Raw genomic sequence first — 17,981 nt, 5'->3', positions numbered from 1 at the left:
GACCTCAGAAGGCTTTTAGGACCAAATAGTAGGTTCTTGTGTCCAGTAGAAAATGAATATACTTACCAGTAATGTTAATGTTCACCCACAGCTCTTCTGGGAGGATCTAAATCGTTGAGATAATTCCCACATTTTGCTAGAACACATTTTTTGGGAATGGAAGCAAATGTGGATCTCTTCCATATTTGTTTTTCTCTATTCAGCTGGTGAGGTAGCTGTCTTCCAAAGTTCTTTGGCATGTACTAGTGAGCCTGTCCAGAGCTATGTCTGTTGGTTGAAAAATGTCAATTGGCATTACATAAATTTCTGGTACCTTATTTTTGGCCAATACTTCCAATGAAGCCTGAACTTCTTTCTTCTATACTATTGGCTCTTGATCATATGCTTCTTCCAGAAATGATTCATGTCAACCAATTCTTTTGATACAGTGACTGTATTCTTTCTACCTTCTTTTGATGATTCCTGAATCATTCAAGATTTTGCCTTTAGAAACCTTCAGTATTGCAACTCAGATTTCTTTTCTTCACTTCTTTTAACTTTGTTGTTGTTGTTAGGTGCTGTTGAATCTGATTCATAGCAACCCTGCGAACAACAGATCTGAACTCTGTCCTACCCTGTGCCACCCTCACCATCTCTGACATTCTTGAGCCATTGCTGCAGTCACTGTGTCAAATCTTTCTGAGGTCATCCTTTCTTTTATCAACCCTCCACCTTTCCAAGCATGATGCCCCTCTCCAAGAAATAGCCTCTCCTAGCAACACGCCCAAAGTATGTGAGACGAAGCTTTGTCATCTTTGCTCCCAAGGAGCACTCTGGTGCACTTTGTTCTCTTAGCAATCCAAGGGGTATTCCGCACTCTTCTCCAACAGCACAGTTCAAAGGCATCAATTCTTTTTTCAACCTGTTGTTAAGTGCCGTCAAATCGAGTACGACTAATAGCGACCCTATGAAGCACAGATCTGAACCCTGCCCTATCCTGTACCATCCTCATAATCTTTGACATACAAAATCCTAGTGCTACAGTCACTGTGTCAATCCAACCAGTTGAGGGTATTCCTCTCTTTCACCACCACTCCACCTTCTCATAACAACGTGCCCAGAGTATGTGAGGCGAAGTTTAATCATCTTTGCCTCCAAGAAGCACTCTGGCTGCACCTTCTCCAAGACTTACCTATTTGTTCTTTTGGCAGTCCATGGGATATTCAGTACTCTTCTCCAACACCACAGCTCAAAGGCATCAGTTCTTCTTCTGTCATCCGTATTCACTGTCCAGCTCTCAGCAGCACAGCAAGTGATTAAAAAACCCATGGCCTGAATCAGATGCACCTTAGTCCTCAGACGAACCAGAAACTCCACTCCTACGCCTGTTGTTGTTGCTGCCCTGTGCCGTCTGGTATCAGCAGGGATCATTTTTGCAGTCACTGCATCACTCAGCCCGTTCAGGATCTCCCCTCCTTCACTCACTGCTCTGTCAGCAGGATTATCTTCTCTAGGGATTGGTTCCTCCTGGTGATGTGCTCAGAGTCGGTAAGATGAAGCCTCAACATCCTTGTTTCTAAGGAGCGCGCTGGCTGTACTTCCGCCAAGACAGATCCATTTGTTCTTCTGGCGCTCTGTCGTCTATTCAATATTCTTAGCCAGTGAAAATCTGGGTATATAGCTAAAAGAAATGACAGGAGCAACTCAGTCAGATACAGGTACCAGTGTTACACTAAACAACCCAAGTGCCCACCAAGAGATGAGAGAGGACAGAACGCGTTTGTCCACACAGTGGAGTGTTAATTCAGCCATAAAGGGCGGTGGGGTTCTGATACGTGCTGTCAGATGGATGATGAAATGATTCCTTTCTCCACAGGTTCACATGCACTGGTGGTTCCTCGGGAGAGAGGTGGACAATCTCCTCCCATGTGATTTACAGCCTTTGAAACCCATTGAGGGGTCAGCTAGGAGTCAGAATCAACTGCATGGCAATGATCTTGAGTTGTGTGAAATGTCTAGAGCACAGGGGCAGAATATGGATAAGAGGTGGCAGTGACTGGGGGAGTGGAGTTATTGATTAGGGGTGCGTACATTCTGTTTGGGATGATGACAGGTATTGGTTGCACAACATGGTTGAATGTAACTAGTAGTGTCACAGGAATGTACACGTAAAAAAGTGTTAAAATGATCATTTTTATGTTGTTGTTGTTATGTGCCGTCGAGTCGCCTGCGACTCATAGCGACCCTATGTACAACAGCCCTAAACTCCGCTGTCCTGTGCCAATTGCACCGTCTCTGACACTCCCATCCCAATTATCCCAGTCACTGAATCAATCTACCTCATAGAGGACCTTCTTCTCCTGCGCCGTCCCTCCACCCTCCCAAGCATGATGTCCCTCTCTAAGGACCGGTCTCTCCTCACAACATGTCCAAAGTATGTTAGACAGAGCCTCAGAATCCTTGCCTCCAAGGAGCCACCCGGTTTAACTCTTTCCAGGACAAATCTGTTTGTTTTCCTAGCAGTCCATGGTACCCTCAATACTCTTCTCCAGCACCACAGCTCAAAGGCATCAATTCTCCTTCTATCCTCCTTGGTCATTGTTCAACTCTCTGATGCATAACAAGTGATTGCAAAGACCATGGCCTGTATCAGACGCACCTTAGTCTCCAGAGAGACACCATTGCTCTTCAGTACTTTGGAGAGGTCCCTAATAGCAGACTTTCCCATGTGTTACGTATATATTTTTTCAAGAGTTCAGGATTTTTTATTGAACATATTACAAAAGGAGTTTAGTCAAAAAGACCAAATCCTGTGTCATCATCAGATGCTTCAGATTCTTCTATCTTGATTTCCACTTTCTTCTCCTCAGCTGGAGCAGCAGCAGAGGAGGGGGCAGGTCCTCCAGCCGGTGCAGCCCCGGCTGCTGGGGCAGGTCCACCAGCGCCCACATTGCAGATGAGGCTCCCAATGTTGACATTTGCCAGGACCTTTGCAAACAGGCCAGGCCAGGAAGGTTCAACATGCACACCGGCTGCCTTAAAGAGGGCATTGATTTTATCCTCCGTGACGGTCACCTCATCGTCGTGCAGGATGAGGGCCGAGTAGATGCAGGCGAGCTCAGAGATGGAGGCCATAGTGCGGTGGTGTTAGGCTGAAGGCTGCTGGACGCGGTCCTAGTCACCGGATGAAGTGAGGGCCTCACCCCAAAGTGGTCTTAGCTTCTGCGGAAGGACCGAGCATTTAGCGGCAACTGAGGAAAGGGCTGTTAGGTATACTTTATCACAACTTAAAAAAAAAAGTGAATGGGGCCAGTCTGTAGCTGAACTGGGGACACCAACCCAACTACGAGTCACTGGGAGTGGTGATAGACAGACAACATCTCAGACAGGTCCCGTGCTCAAGGCACACCTACTGTGTGGTAAGCAGGACTCTGAATCCAAGGGATATGGTGGAAAACAAGAAAGCATAGGCCCTACCCAGACAGAACTCCTCAGAGGGTGATCAGACAGACAGATGCAGAGGGCAAGTGAACAGGGAGGCGACCGGCAGGCTGCGGAGGGGACGTAGAAACAGAGTGCAGTACATGAGAAGGAGTTGGCCACATGAAGCAGGAGAGTGCTGCAGGTGGGGGGACAGGAGGTGCAGGGCACCTGGAGTGGGGGAAGTGTTTGTGGAACTCAAGGGAGAGGGAGCTGGGGAGACAGTGCTCAGGAAGGAAGGTTGGGATGGCCTGGGGGCCAAGACCAGACTGTGCAGCACCTTGCCAGCTTCTCACCCGGGGTCAGAGACCCCTGAAGAAATAGTGTTTATACATCAGAGGTTAAAAATTATCAAGGTGGTAGAGAATCTCCTCCCTTGGATTCTCCACTGCCATCAACCTCCCAGTGCCTATCAATCTCCCAGTGCCCATCAACCCCAGTGCCCATCAACCTCCCAGTGCCCATCAGCCCCAGTGCCCATCAACCCCATGGTCTTAGGTATTTAGGGCTGTTCTGCAGACACAGCCTCAGCAATCAGCAATTCATCCTCTGACTTTTTTGTTCTGGAGGCCAGAAGTCCAGATTCAGGGTGCCAGCCCTCCCTGTTGGTTCTGGTGGGAAATCCTTGTCATCTTCGGCCTCTGCAGGCCAGCATGGCTTGGAGATCGTATGTTTTGGCCTCCACTGTGTCATCGAGGATCTTCCCAGCGCAGTGACCTTGGTCTGAAGGATGTGTTCCTCCCCTGGCCTTTCCTGGTGCCTCTCTGCTCTGCTTACTCCTCTCCTTTGATCTCTTAGAACACAAAAGGCGATGCAGGCCACACCCCAGGGAAACCCTTCTTACATCAGATCAAGGCTCCCACTGATCCCCTTACACCTGATTGGCTGATCACATCTCAGATCACATCACAGGGAATGACTGCCTCCGAGAGGTTAGGCCTTTGAACACATCACACTGAGACCCTGTCTAGACACATTGACACGTGTTTTGAGGACACACTACTCAATCCATGTCATATAGGGACTCTAAGGTTTCTATAGGGTGTTCTGGTGGCCTAGTGGTAAGAAGCTGCACTGCAATCTCAAAGGCACATGGTTCAAACACACCAGCTGCTCTGTGGGAGAAGGATTGGTGATCTCCAATGCTATTAACTGCCCCTGAAAACCTGCCGGAGGGTCAGCTGTGGGTTGGTTACAATTCGATGGTACTCAACAACAGCTGCAGGTTTCTAAGAGAGCTCTGGTGGCTTAGTGGTAAAGACTTGTGCTGCCAACTCAAAGGTACACAGTTCGAATCTATCAGCTGCTCTGTGGGAGAAAGATGGGCATTCTCCTCCTGTGTGATGAACTGTTTCTGAAAAGCCCACTGAAGGGCCAGGTATGGGTCAGTTCTGACTCTACAGTACACAACAATATGGTTTCTAATGTTATAGAGTGTGTGTGTGTGTGTGTGTGTGTGTGTGTGTGTGTACACGGTCAAATTGGATCTGACTGGTACAGGAGGAGATTGTCCCTTCTTCTCCAGCAGAGCATCTGGTGGATTCGAACCACAAGCCTCTGGGATTGCAGTGCAGCTTCTTGCCATTAGGCCACCAGAGCTCCCTTAAGGTTATAATTCTGACAGCTGAAGACTGCCACATCTTTCTTCTGAGATAATCATAGTACACAGAGTAAAATGCAGATACTTAATGGTGGTACAATACCATTAATGAAATTATAGACGTCATTCAAAGCCAGGATCCCATGCATATTCTAACCTTAGTGTCTCCTCGTTGTTGTGTACGGTAGAGTCAGAGCCAATGAATAGCTGACCATCCGACAGGTTTTCAGAAGCAGTTAATCGAATAGGAGGAGATTTCTCATCCTTCTCCTGTAGAGCAGTTGATGGATTCGAACTGCTTACCTTTGGGATTGCAGTGCAGTTTCTTACCACTAGGGCCCCGGAGCCCCAATGTCTCCCTAGTCTTCTCCAATCTGTGGCCGTTTCTTTGGTCTTCCTCTTCTTGCCCTAGAAAGTTTTAAGCCTGGGTGGCCTGATTATCTCCTAGATGGAACCATGTCCTCAAGACCAAAATTCATGGATGGGATTGTTGTGACCATCGAGACGAGATGAGGAAGGATTGGAGTGGGGAGACAGTGGAAGAGACAGACAGATTGGAAACATATTTTAGGATGGTTATGGGGTATGCTGTCAGGGACCTCTCCAGATTGCTGAAGAGCAAGGATGTCAGACTGGAGACTAAGGTGTTCCTGATCTAGGCCATGGTTTTTGCCATCACTTGCTATGAACCAGAGAACTGGACAGTGAACAAAAATGACAGAAAATGAATTGATGCCTCTGAGTTGTGGTGCTGGAGAAGAGTACTGAACATACCATGGACCGCCAAGAAAACAAACAGGGGGGAAACCAAGTTGTTCTCTGGAGGCAAGGATTTTGAAGCTCCATCTTACGTACTTTGGACATGTGGCCAGGAGGAATCAGTCATTGGAGAAACACATCATCCTTGGAACAGTGGAACGACAATGCAGGAGAGAAGGACCCTGGACGAGATGGATTGACTCAGGGACGGGGGTAATAGGGGCAGGTATGTTGAAGACAGTGAGATTGGCTCAGGATAGGACAGGGTTCAGAGCTATTGTGCATAGGAGGGTCGCTATGAGTTGCAGGCAACTCGAGGGCACATAACAATAATTAACAACACCAACAACAGTGGGATTGCACCAGGAGCTCTGGCAGCCTAGTGGTCAGAGCTGTACTGCTGCTCCGAGGGAGAAGGATGTGCAAAACCACCTTCCGTGCAATTAAACTGCCTCTGATGCTGCAATCCCAAAGGCACGTGGTTTGAATCCAACAGATCCTCTGCTGCAATCTCTTCCTGTGCCAGTTGGATCTGATTCTATGGTACACAACAAGAAAAGAAAAGGGGGGGGCAAACCAGCCAAACAAAAACTGCCTTTGAAAAGCTGCTGGAGGCTTGGCGATGGGTCGATTCTGACTCAATGGCACACAACAATAACTTGGGATATGTTTGTCATTAAGACGATGAGAAAGAAAAAACCCAAATGGATATCAGAAGAGATTCTGGAATTTGCTCTAGAATGTCAAGTAGCTAGTGAATGGAAGAAATGACGTAGGAGAGATCCTTCTAGATGAATACTTCTCGATTCTCTTCGGAAGCTCCGGCCCAGGGTGGGAGCGCAGAGGGTTGCCAACATATGCTTGGACCAAGGGATTGAGGGGGTGGCGGGTAACACCGAGGTCATCATCGGGTCACTGGGGTGGGTGTTGTAAAGGGGCCATTGTTAGGACAATTGCGTCATTCTTCCCTTAGCTCAGCACTTCTTAAACCGGAGTGTGCATGCCACCCACCTGTGTGTCTTGTTCACACGAGTTCTCATGGTTTACACGCTGAGCCTTACACAACCACGAAGCCTCTCCCAGCCCAGATCCTGGTCTGAGCTGAGGACAATTCTAGGACGTCTTTCCCCAACAAGCCACTCAGCAAGAAAACCCCGGAGCCTGTGCCCCGTGGGACAATCCCAGGACCTTTGGAGGGTATAAGGAACAGGAACTTTCCAGAGCCTTCCATGTGAAAGGGGCTCATTAGAAGAACTTGAAGGACTTTCTTGACATCTAGAAGTAGAACCAGAAGCAGGGAGGCTGCAAGGTAGCTGTTGTGGGGTTCCCTCTCTGGGGTTACAGGAGTCATTGTCAAAGTCTCTCTGTGTGTGCTTCTTCTGTAATTTGTCCACAAACTTTCAGACTGTGTCACTTTCGAGATCTGGAGCCCAGCCACTCTGTGTCATTTGTTCTCAAACCCAATTCCTGCTCCAGCCCTTTGCTATTTGGCTTTGATCAGAGAGGTGGGCCACCTGGTCTGGATGATGAGGTCTGCCCTGATCATCTGTCCCGGGGACAAAGAAAGGTCAGCGGCTGTGGGAGTGGTTCACCCCTCTTCTTGCCTCACCCCTCTTTCTTCTCTTCTCCAGACACCAGCTCCGGACGACAGCACTGGGCGAAGCTCCGGGGAGAAAGCGGGAACTTCCCCCTGGAGAAGATCCGCTCGGTGCCAACCCAGGCTCCCTCCACCCCTCAGAGTGGACCTCGAAGTGCCACCTTCTCCCAGGCTTCCCTCCCCCAGCGCACTGCCCAGCGGGATGTTGCCCAGGCTTCTGCTCCACAACGGGAGACCCTCCGAGCCTCGTCTCCTGCTCGAGTCACCCAGCGGGACACCCCGAGAGCCTCAGCCACTCCACAGGACACCCCTAGAGCCTCCTCTCCTTCCAGAACCAGCCGGCGGGACAATCCCAGGGCCTCTTCCACCCAGAGAAACAATCCTCACGTTTCTTCTCCCTCCAGGATCACCCAACAAGAGAATGCCAGAACCTCTTCAACTCGTCAGAATAACCCCCGAAATCCTTCTCCTGCTCGTAACCCCCAACGGGACAACTCTAGAACTTCCTATGCCCAAAGGGATAATCTCAGAGCCACCTCACCCAACCGAACCACCCAGAGGGATGATAGCAGGACATCCTGTACCCAGAGAGATAATCCCAGAACGTCTTCTCCCAGCCGGACCACCCAGAGGGATGATCTCAGAGCATCCTGTACCCAAAGAGACAACCCCAGAACCTCTTCTCCCACCCGAACCACCCAGCGGGACAACCCCAGAACCTCTTCTCCCACCCGAACCACCCAACGGGACAACCCTAGAACCTCTTGTATCCAAAGAGACAATCCCAGAACCTCTTCTCCGAGCCATGCCTCCCAGCGAGACAACCCCAGAGCTTCTTGTACCCAACAGAACAGCCTCAGACCTTCTGCCCCACGAGACAACCCTAAAACCTCTTGCCCTCCACGAGATAACCCCAGAACATCTGGGACCCCGCGGGACAAGCCACACTGCTCTCCCACACCCCAGAGTAACCCACACTCATCTTCCTCCAAGCGGGACAACCCTGGCACCTCCTCCCCTCGGTGCTGCCCCCAACAGGACAACCCCGGACCGGCCTCCCCCCATCGGTCTGCTCAACGAAACAATCCCAGGACTTCCAATCCCAGGAACTCCTCGCCACACCGGACCAACAAAGACATCCCCTGGGCTGCCTTCCCCCTCCGGCCGACGCAGAGCGATGGAGGCCGGACCTCCTCACCGTCTCGCGCCAAGCAGAGTGAGGTGCCCTGGGCGTCCATTGCCCTTCGGCCGACCCAAGGGGACAGGCCTCAGACCTCTTCTCCCTCCAGAGCAGCCCAGCAGGATCCAGGCCAGGCCTCCTCTGGCCCTGCACAGCACAGCTCCCCAGCTCGGGCCACCTCTTCTGCCCATAACCCGGGACTCCACGGTGGCTCTCGGACTTCCTCTCCTCTGTACCCCCTTAGCCGAGCTGCATCGCAGACCTCCGAACCCCCCCAGCCTTTGTGTGCCGTGTGCATCGGGCACCGGGACGCCCCTCGGGCCTCTTCACCACCTCGCTATCTGCAACATGACCCCTTCCCCTTCTTCCCCGACCCCCGTGCAGCTGAGAGTGAGTCTGTCCACCATGAGCTCCCCTATATGCCACCTGCCGTATGCATCGGACACCGGGATGCCCCCCGGGCTTCCTCGCCTCCCCGCCATGCCCAGTTTGACCCTTTCCCCTTCCTTCCAGACACATCTGATACTGAGAATCAGTCCCCCCAGCATGATCCACCCCAGTTCCCCCCACTCGTGTGTATTGGGTACCGCGATGCCCCCCGGGCCTCCTCCCCACCTCGCCAGGCCCCAGAGCCCTCCCTCTTGTTCCAGGACTTCCCCAGGGCCAGCACCGAGAGCCTAGTTCCCTCCACTGACTCTCTGCACGAGCCCCCCCATATCCCCACCCCTGTGTGCATCGGGCACCGGGACGCACCCTACTTCTCATCCCCCCCACGCCAGGCCCCCGAGCCCTCTCTGTTTTTCCAGGACCCCCCTGGGGCCAGTCTGGAAAGTCTGGCCCCTTCCACTGACTCTCTGCACGGTGCCCTCATGCTGCCTCCACACGTGTGCATTGGGCACCGGGATGCGCCCCGGGCCTCCTCCCCACCTCGCCACCCACCCAGTGACCTGGCGCTCCTGGCCCTCTCACCTCCACCGTGCAGCTCGGGGGGCTCTCGGGGCTCAGTGCCCCCGGGGGAGACCAGGCACAACTTGGAGAGGGAGGAGTACACCGTGCTGGCCGACCTGCCCCCGCCCAGGAGGCTGGCACAGAGGGAGCCAGGGCCCCAGGCGCAGGGCAGCAACGGGGGCCGAACCCGCAGCCCTGGCCGAGCAGAGGTGGAGCGCCTCTTCGGGCAAGAGCGCAGGTGAGCCCAGGGCGGGGTCGGCCAGGTGGGATGGGGACGAGGTGCCCTGGCCAGCGACAGGCTGGGTGGAATAGTTGCCAGAGGTCAAATCCCTGCTCTGTCATTTACTGGCTGTGTGACCTTAGCCAAGTCATTTCATCTCCATTTCTCCATCCACTTGTTCGCTTTTTCCTTCTTTAGGATTAAGTAAAATAGCTTAGTGGCTAATAAGGTAGACCAGAGACAGGCAGGCTGGGTTCAAATCCTGCGTCAGAACTATTCACCAACCTGTGTGATCTGGTAAAGCATGGTTAGCTACCTGGGCCTCAGTCTCCCTATCTGTAAAATGGGGAGAACTTCCCATGAGGTTCAACTCCCAGGTCCTGTGGTTTATCTAGAGCCACAGGTGTGTTTTGTTTAGACCTTGACTGTGGAGAAGAGGCCGATGTTCCTGGTTCTCTCCTGCTCTGGCAAAGATAACTCCGGGCCCCTGGGCCTGTCAGAAAATGTCAGCATGTGGCCTGAGCACGTATTGTGAATAGGAGAGCTCACAGGATTGCAGGCTTTTTGGAAATTAGATGTTTGTCCCTAGGGCATGGTGACAAGGCCTGAGGCCAGGGGTCTGGTGAGCCTCCGTGGTCAGCAGTGCCACGAGCTACGACAGGCAGGTCAGGATGGAGCTGCGTGTTTGCGATTTAATTTTCACTCCTTCAGGGATTTTCAAGGGTCAGAGCTGGTCAGAGAGACCAAGCAAAATGAAATAAAAGAATTAGGCTTAGAATAAGCACTCAATTCGATGAAGTTTAGTGTACTGTGTTTACCAATTAACCCATCACCACAGTGCCTTCACGCTATAGGACCACATAATAGTTTGCCTCCTCTGTGTTGACCCTGTAGCCAGCTTTCTCTTGGATTTGAAACTGCAAGAGAAACCCATGCAGTCAATCCCTGTATTATCCAGGCAACAAAACGTTATAGTCTCCAGCATGGGTACAATTCTTTCTTTGATCTTTTGATGGTCATTAGGGAGCTCTAGTGGTAAAAAGCTGAGCTACAATACCAGAGGCATGGGGTTCGAATCCATGCTGCTTCACGGGAGAAGGATGGGCAGTTTCCTCCTGTATGACTCTGAAAATCCACTGGAAGGTCAAGTATGAGTTGATTCTGACTCGACAGCCCCTAGCAACTAGTTTTGCTCTGAAGGAGCCTTAGTAGTGCAGTGCAGTGCAGTGCTTAAGAGTTGGGCTGTTAACTAAAAGGTCAGTGGTTCAAATCTACCAGCCACTTTGAGGGAGGAAGTTGAACAGTCTCCCCCCGTGAAGATTTGCCGCCTCAGAAATGTGATCGAGCATCACTTCGATGGCAATGGGCTTCACTTCAGGTTTTGTTGGAAGTCGACTAGCATGCCTTTGACTTGATCTGATAACTCAGGATGGACAGGACACAGGAAAGTCTTTAAAAACACAGAGCTAATTTTTTTCCCCTTCTTACTGGGATAACTATTACAGAAATAGCTTCTTTTAGAAAGCAAGAATATGTCTATTTTCATAATCATGCCATTATTATTGTTATTCCCATACATTTTCTTTTACTCTTTTTGAAGACTGTTTACCTTTTAACGAAGGTTTTGTAACCACAGAGTAATTGAAACGTCTCACTTGTATGGCACCTTTTCCAAGTAGGAAACCGTTAGTCCTCTGAAAAGGACTTTTTTTTATACCTTAAGCATCTGTGTAGGCTTTTGGTTGTGTACATGGTTAACGTGCTTTGTTGCTAATTGGAAAGTTAAAGGTTTGAGCCCACCCAAAAGTGCCTTGGAAGAAAGGCTTGGCACTCCAGTTCTAAAGAAGCCAGCCATTGAACAGGCTTTTGTGCATGATGCTCTCACACAAGTGGGGCCACAGCGAGTCATCAGCAACTTGATGATAACTAGCTTTGTTTACTCCTTCGTTCACTCCTCTGTGTTCTTATGCCAGGGTGGTTGTAGAGGCTTGCTTTAGAAGCTCCCCATTTATTTACTCAACATGTATTTATTGAGCATTTACTCTGTCAGCATTGTTGTAGCCAAGCGCGGACCTTTTCTTAAAAGATGATCAAATAAAAATGTTAAGAGTTTCGGCTTGGTAACTTAATATCCCCCCCCTAGAAGCCACTGCCATCTCTTCTCTTGGAAACATAGAAGTGTATTGTTTCTGAAAGTCAAAAGGGAATCCCTAGGTGGAATAAATGATTTACACATCGGGCTGCTAGCTGAAAAGCTGGATGTTCAAGTTCACCTAGAGGCACCTCAGAAGAAAGGCCTGGTGAACTGCTTCTCAAAAAAATCAGCCTTTGAGGGAGCTCTGGTGGCCTAATGGCAAGAAGCTGCACTGCAATCCCAGAGATAAGCGGTTCGAATCCACCAGATACTCTTCTGGAGAAGGAGGGGCAATCTCCTCCTGTACCAGTTAGATGTGATTTGACGGTACACAAAAAAAAATAGAAAAAAATATATATCAGCCTTTGGCAACTGGTACTGGTATTAAATTCAAAAAAAGTACTGGTTCCAAATGCCATTTACCTTTGTGAGACTGGACAATTTTTGTTCCTGAGTGTCCCCTGGAGGCCAAGGAGCCCATCTGTGCTTCCTTTCCTCTGCCATCCTTGATGTGGTCAGGCCCCCACCCTCACGGGTAGGTGGTCCAGGAGAGGCTGTTGCTTCAGCATCGGAAAGCTGGGGTCTCCCTAAGGGGCCCAGAGTCCTCCAGCCTTCTCTCTGGTCCCCTGGAGGAGATAACCTCAGAGAAATGATTACATCATTGAGAAAGCTGGAGCTGGTATGGAAGGTGCACCCATTCCAAAGAGAGTACGTGCCTGTCCACCTCCACCAGGAATCCCGTCCTCATCCCCACACCATTCTCCTCTCCCTTGGGGCAGCCTGTCCAGCTCATCCTGCTTGGGGTCTTTCCTTCCTGGAGGCTCCTCCCCACCAGTTCTGAGGAAGACACCCAGCAGACCTGGGCCCTCAGAGTGCCAGGAATATCACTCACCTCAATGCAGATTGACCAGACATGCTTCAAACTAGCAATACTTACTCCGGAGTAGAAAACTCGAACTCCACTCTGAACCAACACAAAACTGCTAAAACCCCTCTGATTCTTTGTGGCTCCACCTCTAATGCTTAGGAAAAGACCTAAGACATCAATACCAGCAAAGCCCAAGCCTGCGTTTTTTCGCTGTTGGAGACTCTGGAGTTGCAGCGTGTGTGCTTGTCAGGAGGCTGACTGCAGAGGCCCCAGGAGATGGTCCTTGTCGCTCGCTTTTTGTCCGCTCGTGTCCGACTCAACACGAGGGCTTCTATCCCAGTGTCTCTTCCCGTAGGTTTGATTCAACCCAGAGGCACAGGCCCATCTGTGGTGAGGAGGAAGTCAGACTGAAATCCCGTTGAACTCAGGGCCTGCTGAGTGGCTGGGCCTTTGGAGAGAGGAGAGATATACCCAGGTTCTATTTGCCTAAAGAGCTACTTGCATTCCAACAAACACAGACGCCACGTTAAATATTAACTACTGTGGCTACCAATTATTAAGCAAGACATCTGACTCGAACTCGAGGCTTTTTACAGGTTAGAGGTTTGCCAGATGGTGGCAATGATGCCTGAAGCCTGGCTTGTGTTAGAAGCAATGTTCGCCTGGGCAGTTCTGTGTGTTGACTTTTCCAAGGGTGTGGGCCGAGAGACACTTTGATCTTACTAAGAGCTCTTGGAGCAACAGACGGCCTGGTGTTTTCGAAGCCAAGGGCTGGAATTCGGTTGGTTAGCCCTGTTGCTCTTGTTAGATGCCATTCAGTCCGTTCTGACCACCCATCGCAGCCGTCAGTCCCACAGAACAAACACTGCGTGGTTCTACTCCCGCCATCCCTGCTGTGTGAGAGCCCTTTGCTGCAGCTCATCTTCGTGGCCTGCTCTAGGAACCAGCTCTCCTGTTAACATGTCCAAGAGATGAGTCTGGCCATGTTCACTCTTTTTATTTTTATTTTACTATTTGTGTGTACCATCAAATCAGATGTGACTGGTACAGGAGGAGATTGTCCCTCCTTCCCCGGCAGAGCATCTGGTGGATTCGAACCGTGCGCCTCTGGGATTGTAATGCAGCTTCTTGCCACTAGGCCACCAGAGCTCCCCCCATGCTCACTCTTAAGGAGCATTCTGACTACTTCTTCTAAGAAACTTAGAGCTTGAGGGTGGAGTGGGGGCAATGGAGCTCTGAGCAGCTCAGAACTTCCCATACGTGGCCTAGTGGCAAGAAGGTGTACTGCCATCCCAGAGGTGCATGGTTCAAATCCACCAGATGCTCTGCTGGAGAAGGAGGGACAATCTCCTCCTGTACCAGTCACATCTGATTTGATGGTACACACACACACACAATAATATAATAAAATTTAAAAAAAAAAAGAACTTCCCATACGAGCAGGAAAAGGGCAGGGGAAAAAAAAAAAGAATGGGAGAACGGGACACATAATTCTGGTGTTCTGCATCTGCAGTACCCCCTCATGGGTTTCGGTGGTTAAGATGAGATAGTGTGTACCAAATACTTGGCATCTGAATATAGGATGCACTCAATAAAGAAATACTTGCTGTTTGATTATGAGTGCACAGTGCCTGGTACAAAGCACGTGCTCACTAAATCTGCATTCCCACAAGGACCAGTCTAACCTTTGTCTGGGAGCGGGCGGGAGCCCTGCTGGGTAGTGGTCAGTAGTAGGAAGTGCTCAGAGGAGGAGGCAGCCATGGCCAAGACCTGACACCACACCCCCTCCCCTGTATCTCATTTCATCACCAAGTTTATGTTGACCATCCCATTTTTCAGAAGGGGAAACAGCCTCCAAGAGGGACAGCCCTCATGTAGGGAGCCGGATCTCCTTCACCTCCACCCGCTGGGGGTGGGTGCAGAGAAACTGGGTGCCCGGAGGGGGGGACAGCAGTCCCAAGGGCCCTCAGAGGGGCGGCTGCGTTTGCTCATAGGAAGTCCGAGGCACCAGGGGCCTTCCAGGCCCGAGACGAGGGGCAGTCGCAGAGGCCCGGCCAAGGTCAGAGCCAGCTTCTCCGAAGACAGTCCAGCCCTGCCCTCAGCAGGGAGGTGAGCCCCCCTCCTCACCCCCCAAGGGGCGGGCCTTGGCTTCTCCCCACCTCCAGGGGCCAGCAGGGTCCTGGGAAGGGAGGTCCTTTATGATGTAGTCCAAAGGAGCCCTGGTGTAGTGGTAACATACTGGACTGCGAATCAAAAGGCCAGCAGTTCAAATCTACCAGCGGCTCCATGGGAGGAAGATGGATCATCAGACTGACAACCTTGCTATGAGCTGGCGGTGACTCAGTGGCAAGGGGTTGGGGGTGGTTTTGAAGCCCCAACCACGGGTGTCCAGCCACCCTGCTCCTCACAGGCCAGCAGCTCTTGGCAAAATTGCATGGACTCCAACTACCCCTTTGAAGACAGCCCCTCCACGCTGCCCCCACTCTGGCAGGAAAAGCCGCCTCAGTCCAGCTCCGGGCTGCCTTTCCAGGGTGGGGATGTGGCTTTCTGAAGAGGCTCCGGGAGGCTGAGCCTGGCCCAGTGGGACTGGCTAGTAGTGGTGGGAGGTAGAAATTCAGGCATCTGATAGCTGAGGCTGGAATCGATCTCATGGGGGTGGGGAAGCCCTGAAAGTGAGGAGCTCTTTGCAGATCTGTTTCTGGGACTGGAGAAAGTGAGTGAGAGAGAAGAGGGGGGCCCCTGAGAGGGGAGCCCATGTCCTTCCCTGCCTGCTCCGAGTCTGGCTGTGGTGAGAATGAAGCATGGCCTCGCCCAGGGGTCCACACAGAGGCCACCCAGCCCTGGGCCTGGAGCCTGGAGCCTCACCCGCCTCCTCATCCTCAGGTGACCAAGCCCCCTCCGAAGCAGGCAGAACCAGCCAGGCGCAGCCGAGCAGAAGCCCCTCCTGCCAGGAGCCCCCAGAGACGCCCCGAGGGAGACCGTCGGCTCCAGGGGTCCTCACAGCCCCCCAGGACGTCAGCCAGAACTTCTGAGATGGATCGAAGGACAGAAAGACCTCCTAAGAGTGGCCATGCAGGCCTGAAGCAGCCTCTAGGGGGCTGGCAAAGCCAGGAAGAGCTTCTGGGGTCCCAGGGCCCTCACAGACACCCAGAGAGGGACTGGAGCAGCCAGGAGGAGGAGGCTCCAGGTCCTGGGGGCTGGTCAGGACTTGGGGAGTCCTCTTTGGGGGCCTCCAGGGCCTCTGAGGGAACATGCAGGGGTCCTCCCAAGGAATCTGAGAGCTGGGGGCGGCAGTCAGAGGTAAGGGAGGGTCTCCCCAGTAATGGGCTGCAAAAACCCCCCGAGAGGTCAGGCCAGAGGGGCTGGGGCAGTCTACCAGAGCTGGCCAGCTCCCACCCAGCCGTGAGCCCCCCGGAGACTCCTGGCGCTGAGGGCTGGCGGGCAGAGGGTGCAGACCCCCACTCGCGAGGTCCTGAGAGGCGGCCTGACTTTGACTGGAGGGACCTGGTGAGTCTGCTCCAGGTTCCCAGAGAGGGGGCCTGGGCCCGCCTGGCCGAGCTGCCCCTTGCAGCCCATCTGCCCCGGCTGGCCTGGGAAGGCCTTTTGGAGCTCCTGCAGGCCCGGCTACCCCACAGGGACACCACTGGGCACTGGGGTGGCCCAGCCAAGTCTTCAGGGCCAGAGGTGGGTCCCGCAGGACCAAAAGATGTCCCGGAGCCAGAGCCACACAGCCAGCCTGATGCCTGGACCGAAGCCACCTTAGTCAACGGACACAGCCCTGAGCAGTGGCCCCAGAGCCCGGCCCAGCCGCCCAGCCCTGCCTGTACCTCCACCCAGTGGCCAAAGACCAAAGTGACCAGTGGACCAGAAAGCTTGACAGTAGCAGGTCTGGAGGAGCAGAGTCAGCTGGAGAAGACAAGCTTTGAGGAGGACCCTGGGTCGCCGGAGCAGAAGGTAAGTCCACCTCATTCTCGGGGGCAGCTGATAGATCTACCCTGTACTGGACAGTCTTCTTGTACAGCTCTTCCTGTGACTGTCCCCTCCTGAGCCCTGCACACCCACTAGGACCTGACATGACCCACCAAGGCCGGTTCTCCATCTGTCTCAGGTGGCACTCTCTGGTCTCAATGTTTTCTTGTATTTCCCTGCCCTCATTTAGTTTCCACAGCTAGGAGCCCTGGTTGCACAGTGGGTAAGTGTCTGACTGCTAACTGACAGGTCAGCGGTTCAAACCCACCCAGCGGCTCCAAGGGAGGACGATTTGGCAATATGCTTCCGTAAAGATGACAGCCTTGAAAACCCTGAGGGGCAGTTCCCTGCCGTCACGTTAGGCTGTTCCGAGTCAGGACCGACCTGTGGGCATCTGACAGCATTGCCACAATCTCCACTGTCACCTGATGAGAACGGCATTGCTTGTTTCTGGAGAAGCAGAGAGGCTGTGCCACTTGTCCAAGGTCACACAGCTAGTCTGGAGCAAGCAAGTGTGGACTTGAGGTCTGCTCAGCGTTCTGGCCAGAGCCTTCTCACCTCCCTCCTGGCCCCACAATGCCTGGCTCGTCCAGTCTCCAGTAACCAGTATCGGACACTGCCTGGGACTGTGGCCAAAGTGTGTATTCCAAGTTCCTCGAGGGCTGAGAACCTCCCTCTGCCTCCCGAAGCTCCAAGCTGGCACAGCAAAGAGAAGAGGCTGCCCGCATGCTCCCCGGGCTGCGTGGACCCTAGGCACAGGGAACAGGGCAGAGTCAGCCAGTGCCTGGCCGGGGGCCTCTGTCCAGGAGACAAGGTCCCCATGTCAGTGGTACTGAGTGCTGCCTCAGTGCTCAGAGCAGCTCTCTGAGGGGCTACAGTGGAGCCAGGCTGGGCGCCAGGGCCATGTGACCCACAGGGACACAGCATTGGATGTCGGCTTCAGGCTCGCTCTATAAAACAGGACCATCTACTTCCCTGAAAGGCCCCAGTGGGGTGGTTTGAGGGGCACTTTTTGTTCAGTCAGACTTCATTTCGTCAGTGCTCAGTCTAATGCCACCTGCTCCCTAGATGGCAAGAGCTTTCATGCATAGGACACACCACGTGCCAGGCCTGGGGCTTTGCCGTATGTATCTCACAGGGAAAGGAGAGAGTTGTCATTAGCCCCTTTGTACAGATGAGGAGACTGAGGCTCTGACTCCTAGCACCTGTTAGTGAGACATGAGACCACAGCACGGGCCACGAGGCTC

At 52.5% G+C, this 17,981-nt stretch overlaps 1 protein-coding gene across 1 annotated transcript in view; it reads left to right on the top strand.

The window, feature by feature from the left end:
- Positions 1 to 17,981, top strand: part of TRIOBP (TRIO and F-actin binding protein) — a 76,762-nt gene that overhangs the window by 25,545 nt on the left and 33,236 nt on the right. The window contains exons 9-12 of the mRNA XM_006890217.1: positions 2,936 to 3,115; positions 7,450 to 9,781; positions 14,760 to 14,874; positions 15,649 to 16,719. Coding sequence (XP_006890279.1) covers positions 2,936 to 3,115; positions 7,450 to 9,781; positions 14,760 to 14,874; positions 15,649 to 16,719 — 3,698 coding nt within the window. The remainder of the gene's footprint in view (positions 1 to 2,935; positions 3,116 to 7,449; positions 9,782 to 14,759; positions 14,875 to 15,648; positions 16,720 to 17,981) is intronic.

Source organism: Elephantulus edwardii, unplaced genomic scaffold, assembly GCF_000299155.1.
Source record: "Elephantulus edwardii isolate Elephantulus edwardi_28Jun2011 unplaced genomic scaffold, EleEdw1.0 scaffold00086, whole genome shotgun sequence".
Taxonomy (NCBI): domain Eukaryota; kingdom Metazoa; phylum Chordata; class Mammalia; order Macroscelidea; family Macroscelididae; genus Elephantulus; species Elephantulus edwardii.
Note: the sequence above shows the minus strand (reverse complement) of the source record. Positions and strands in the feature narration are given on the sequence as shown.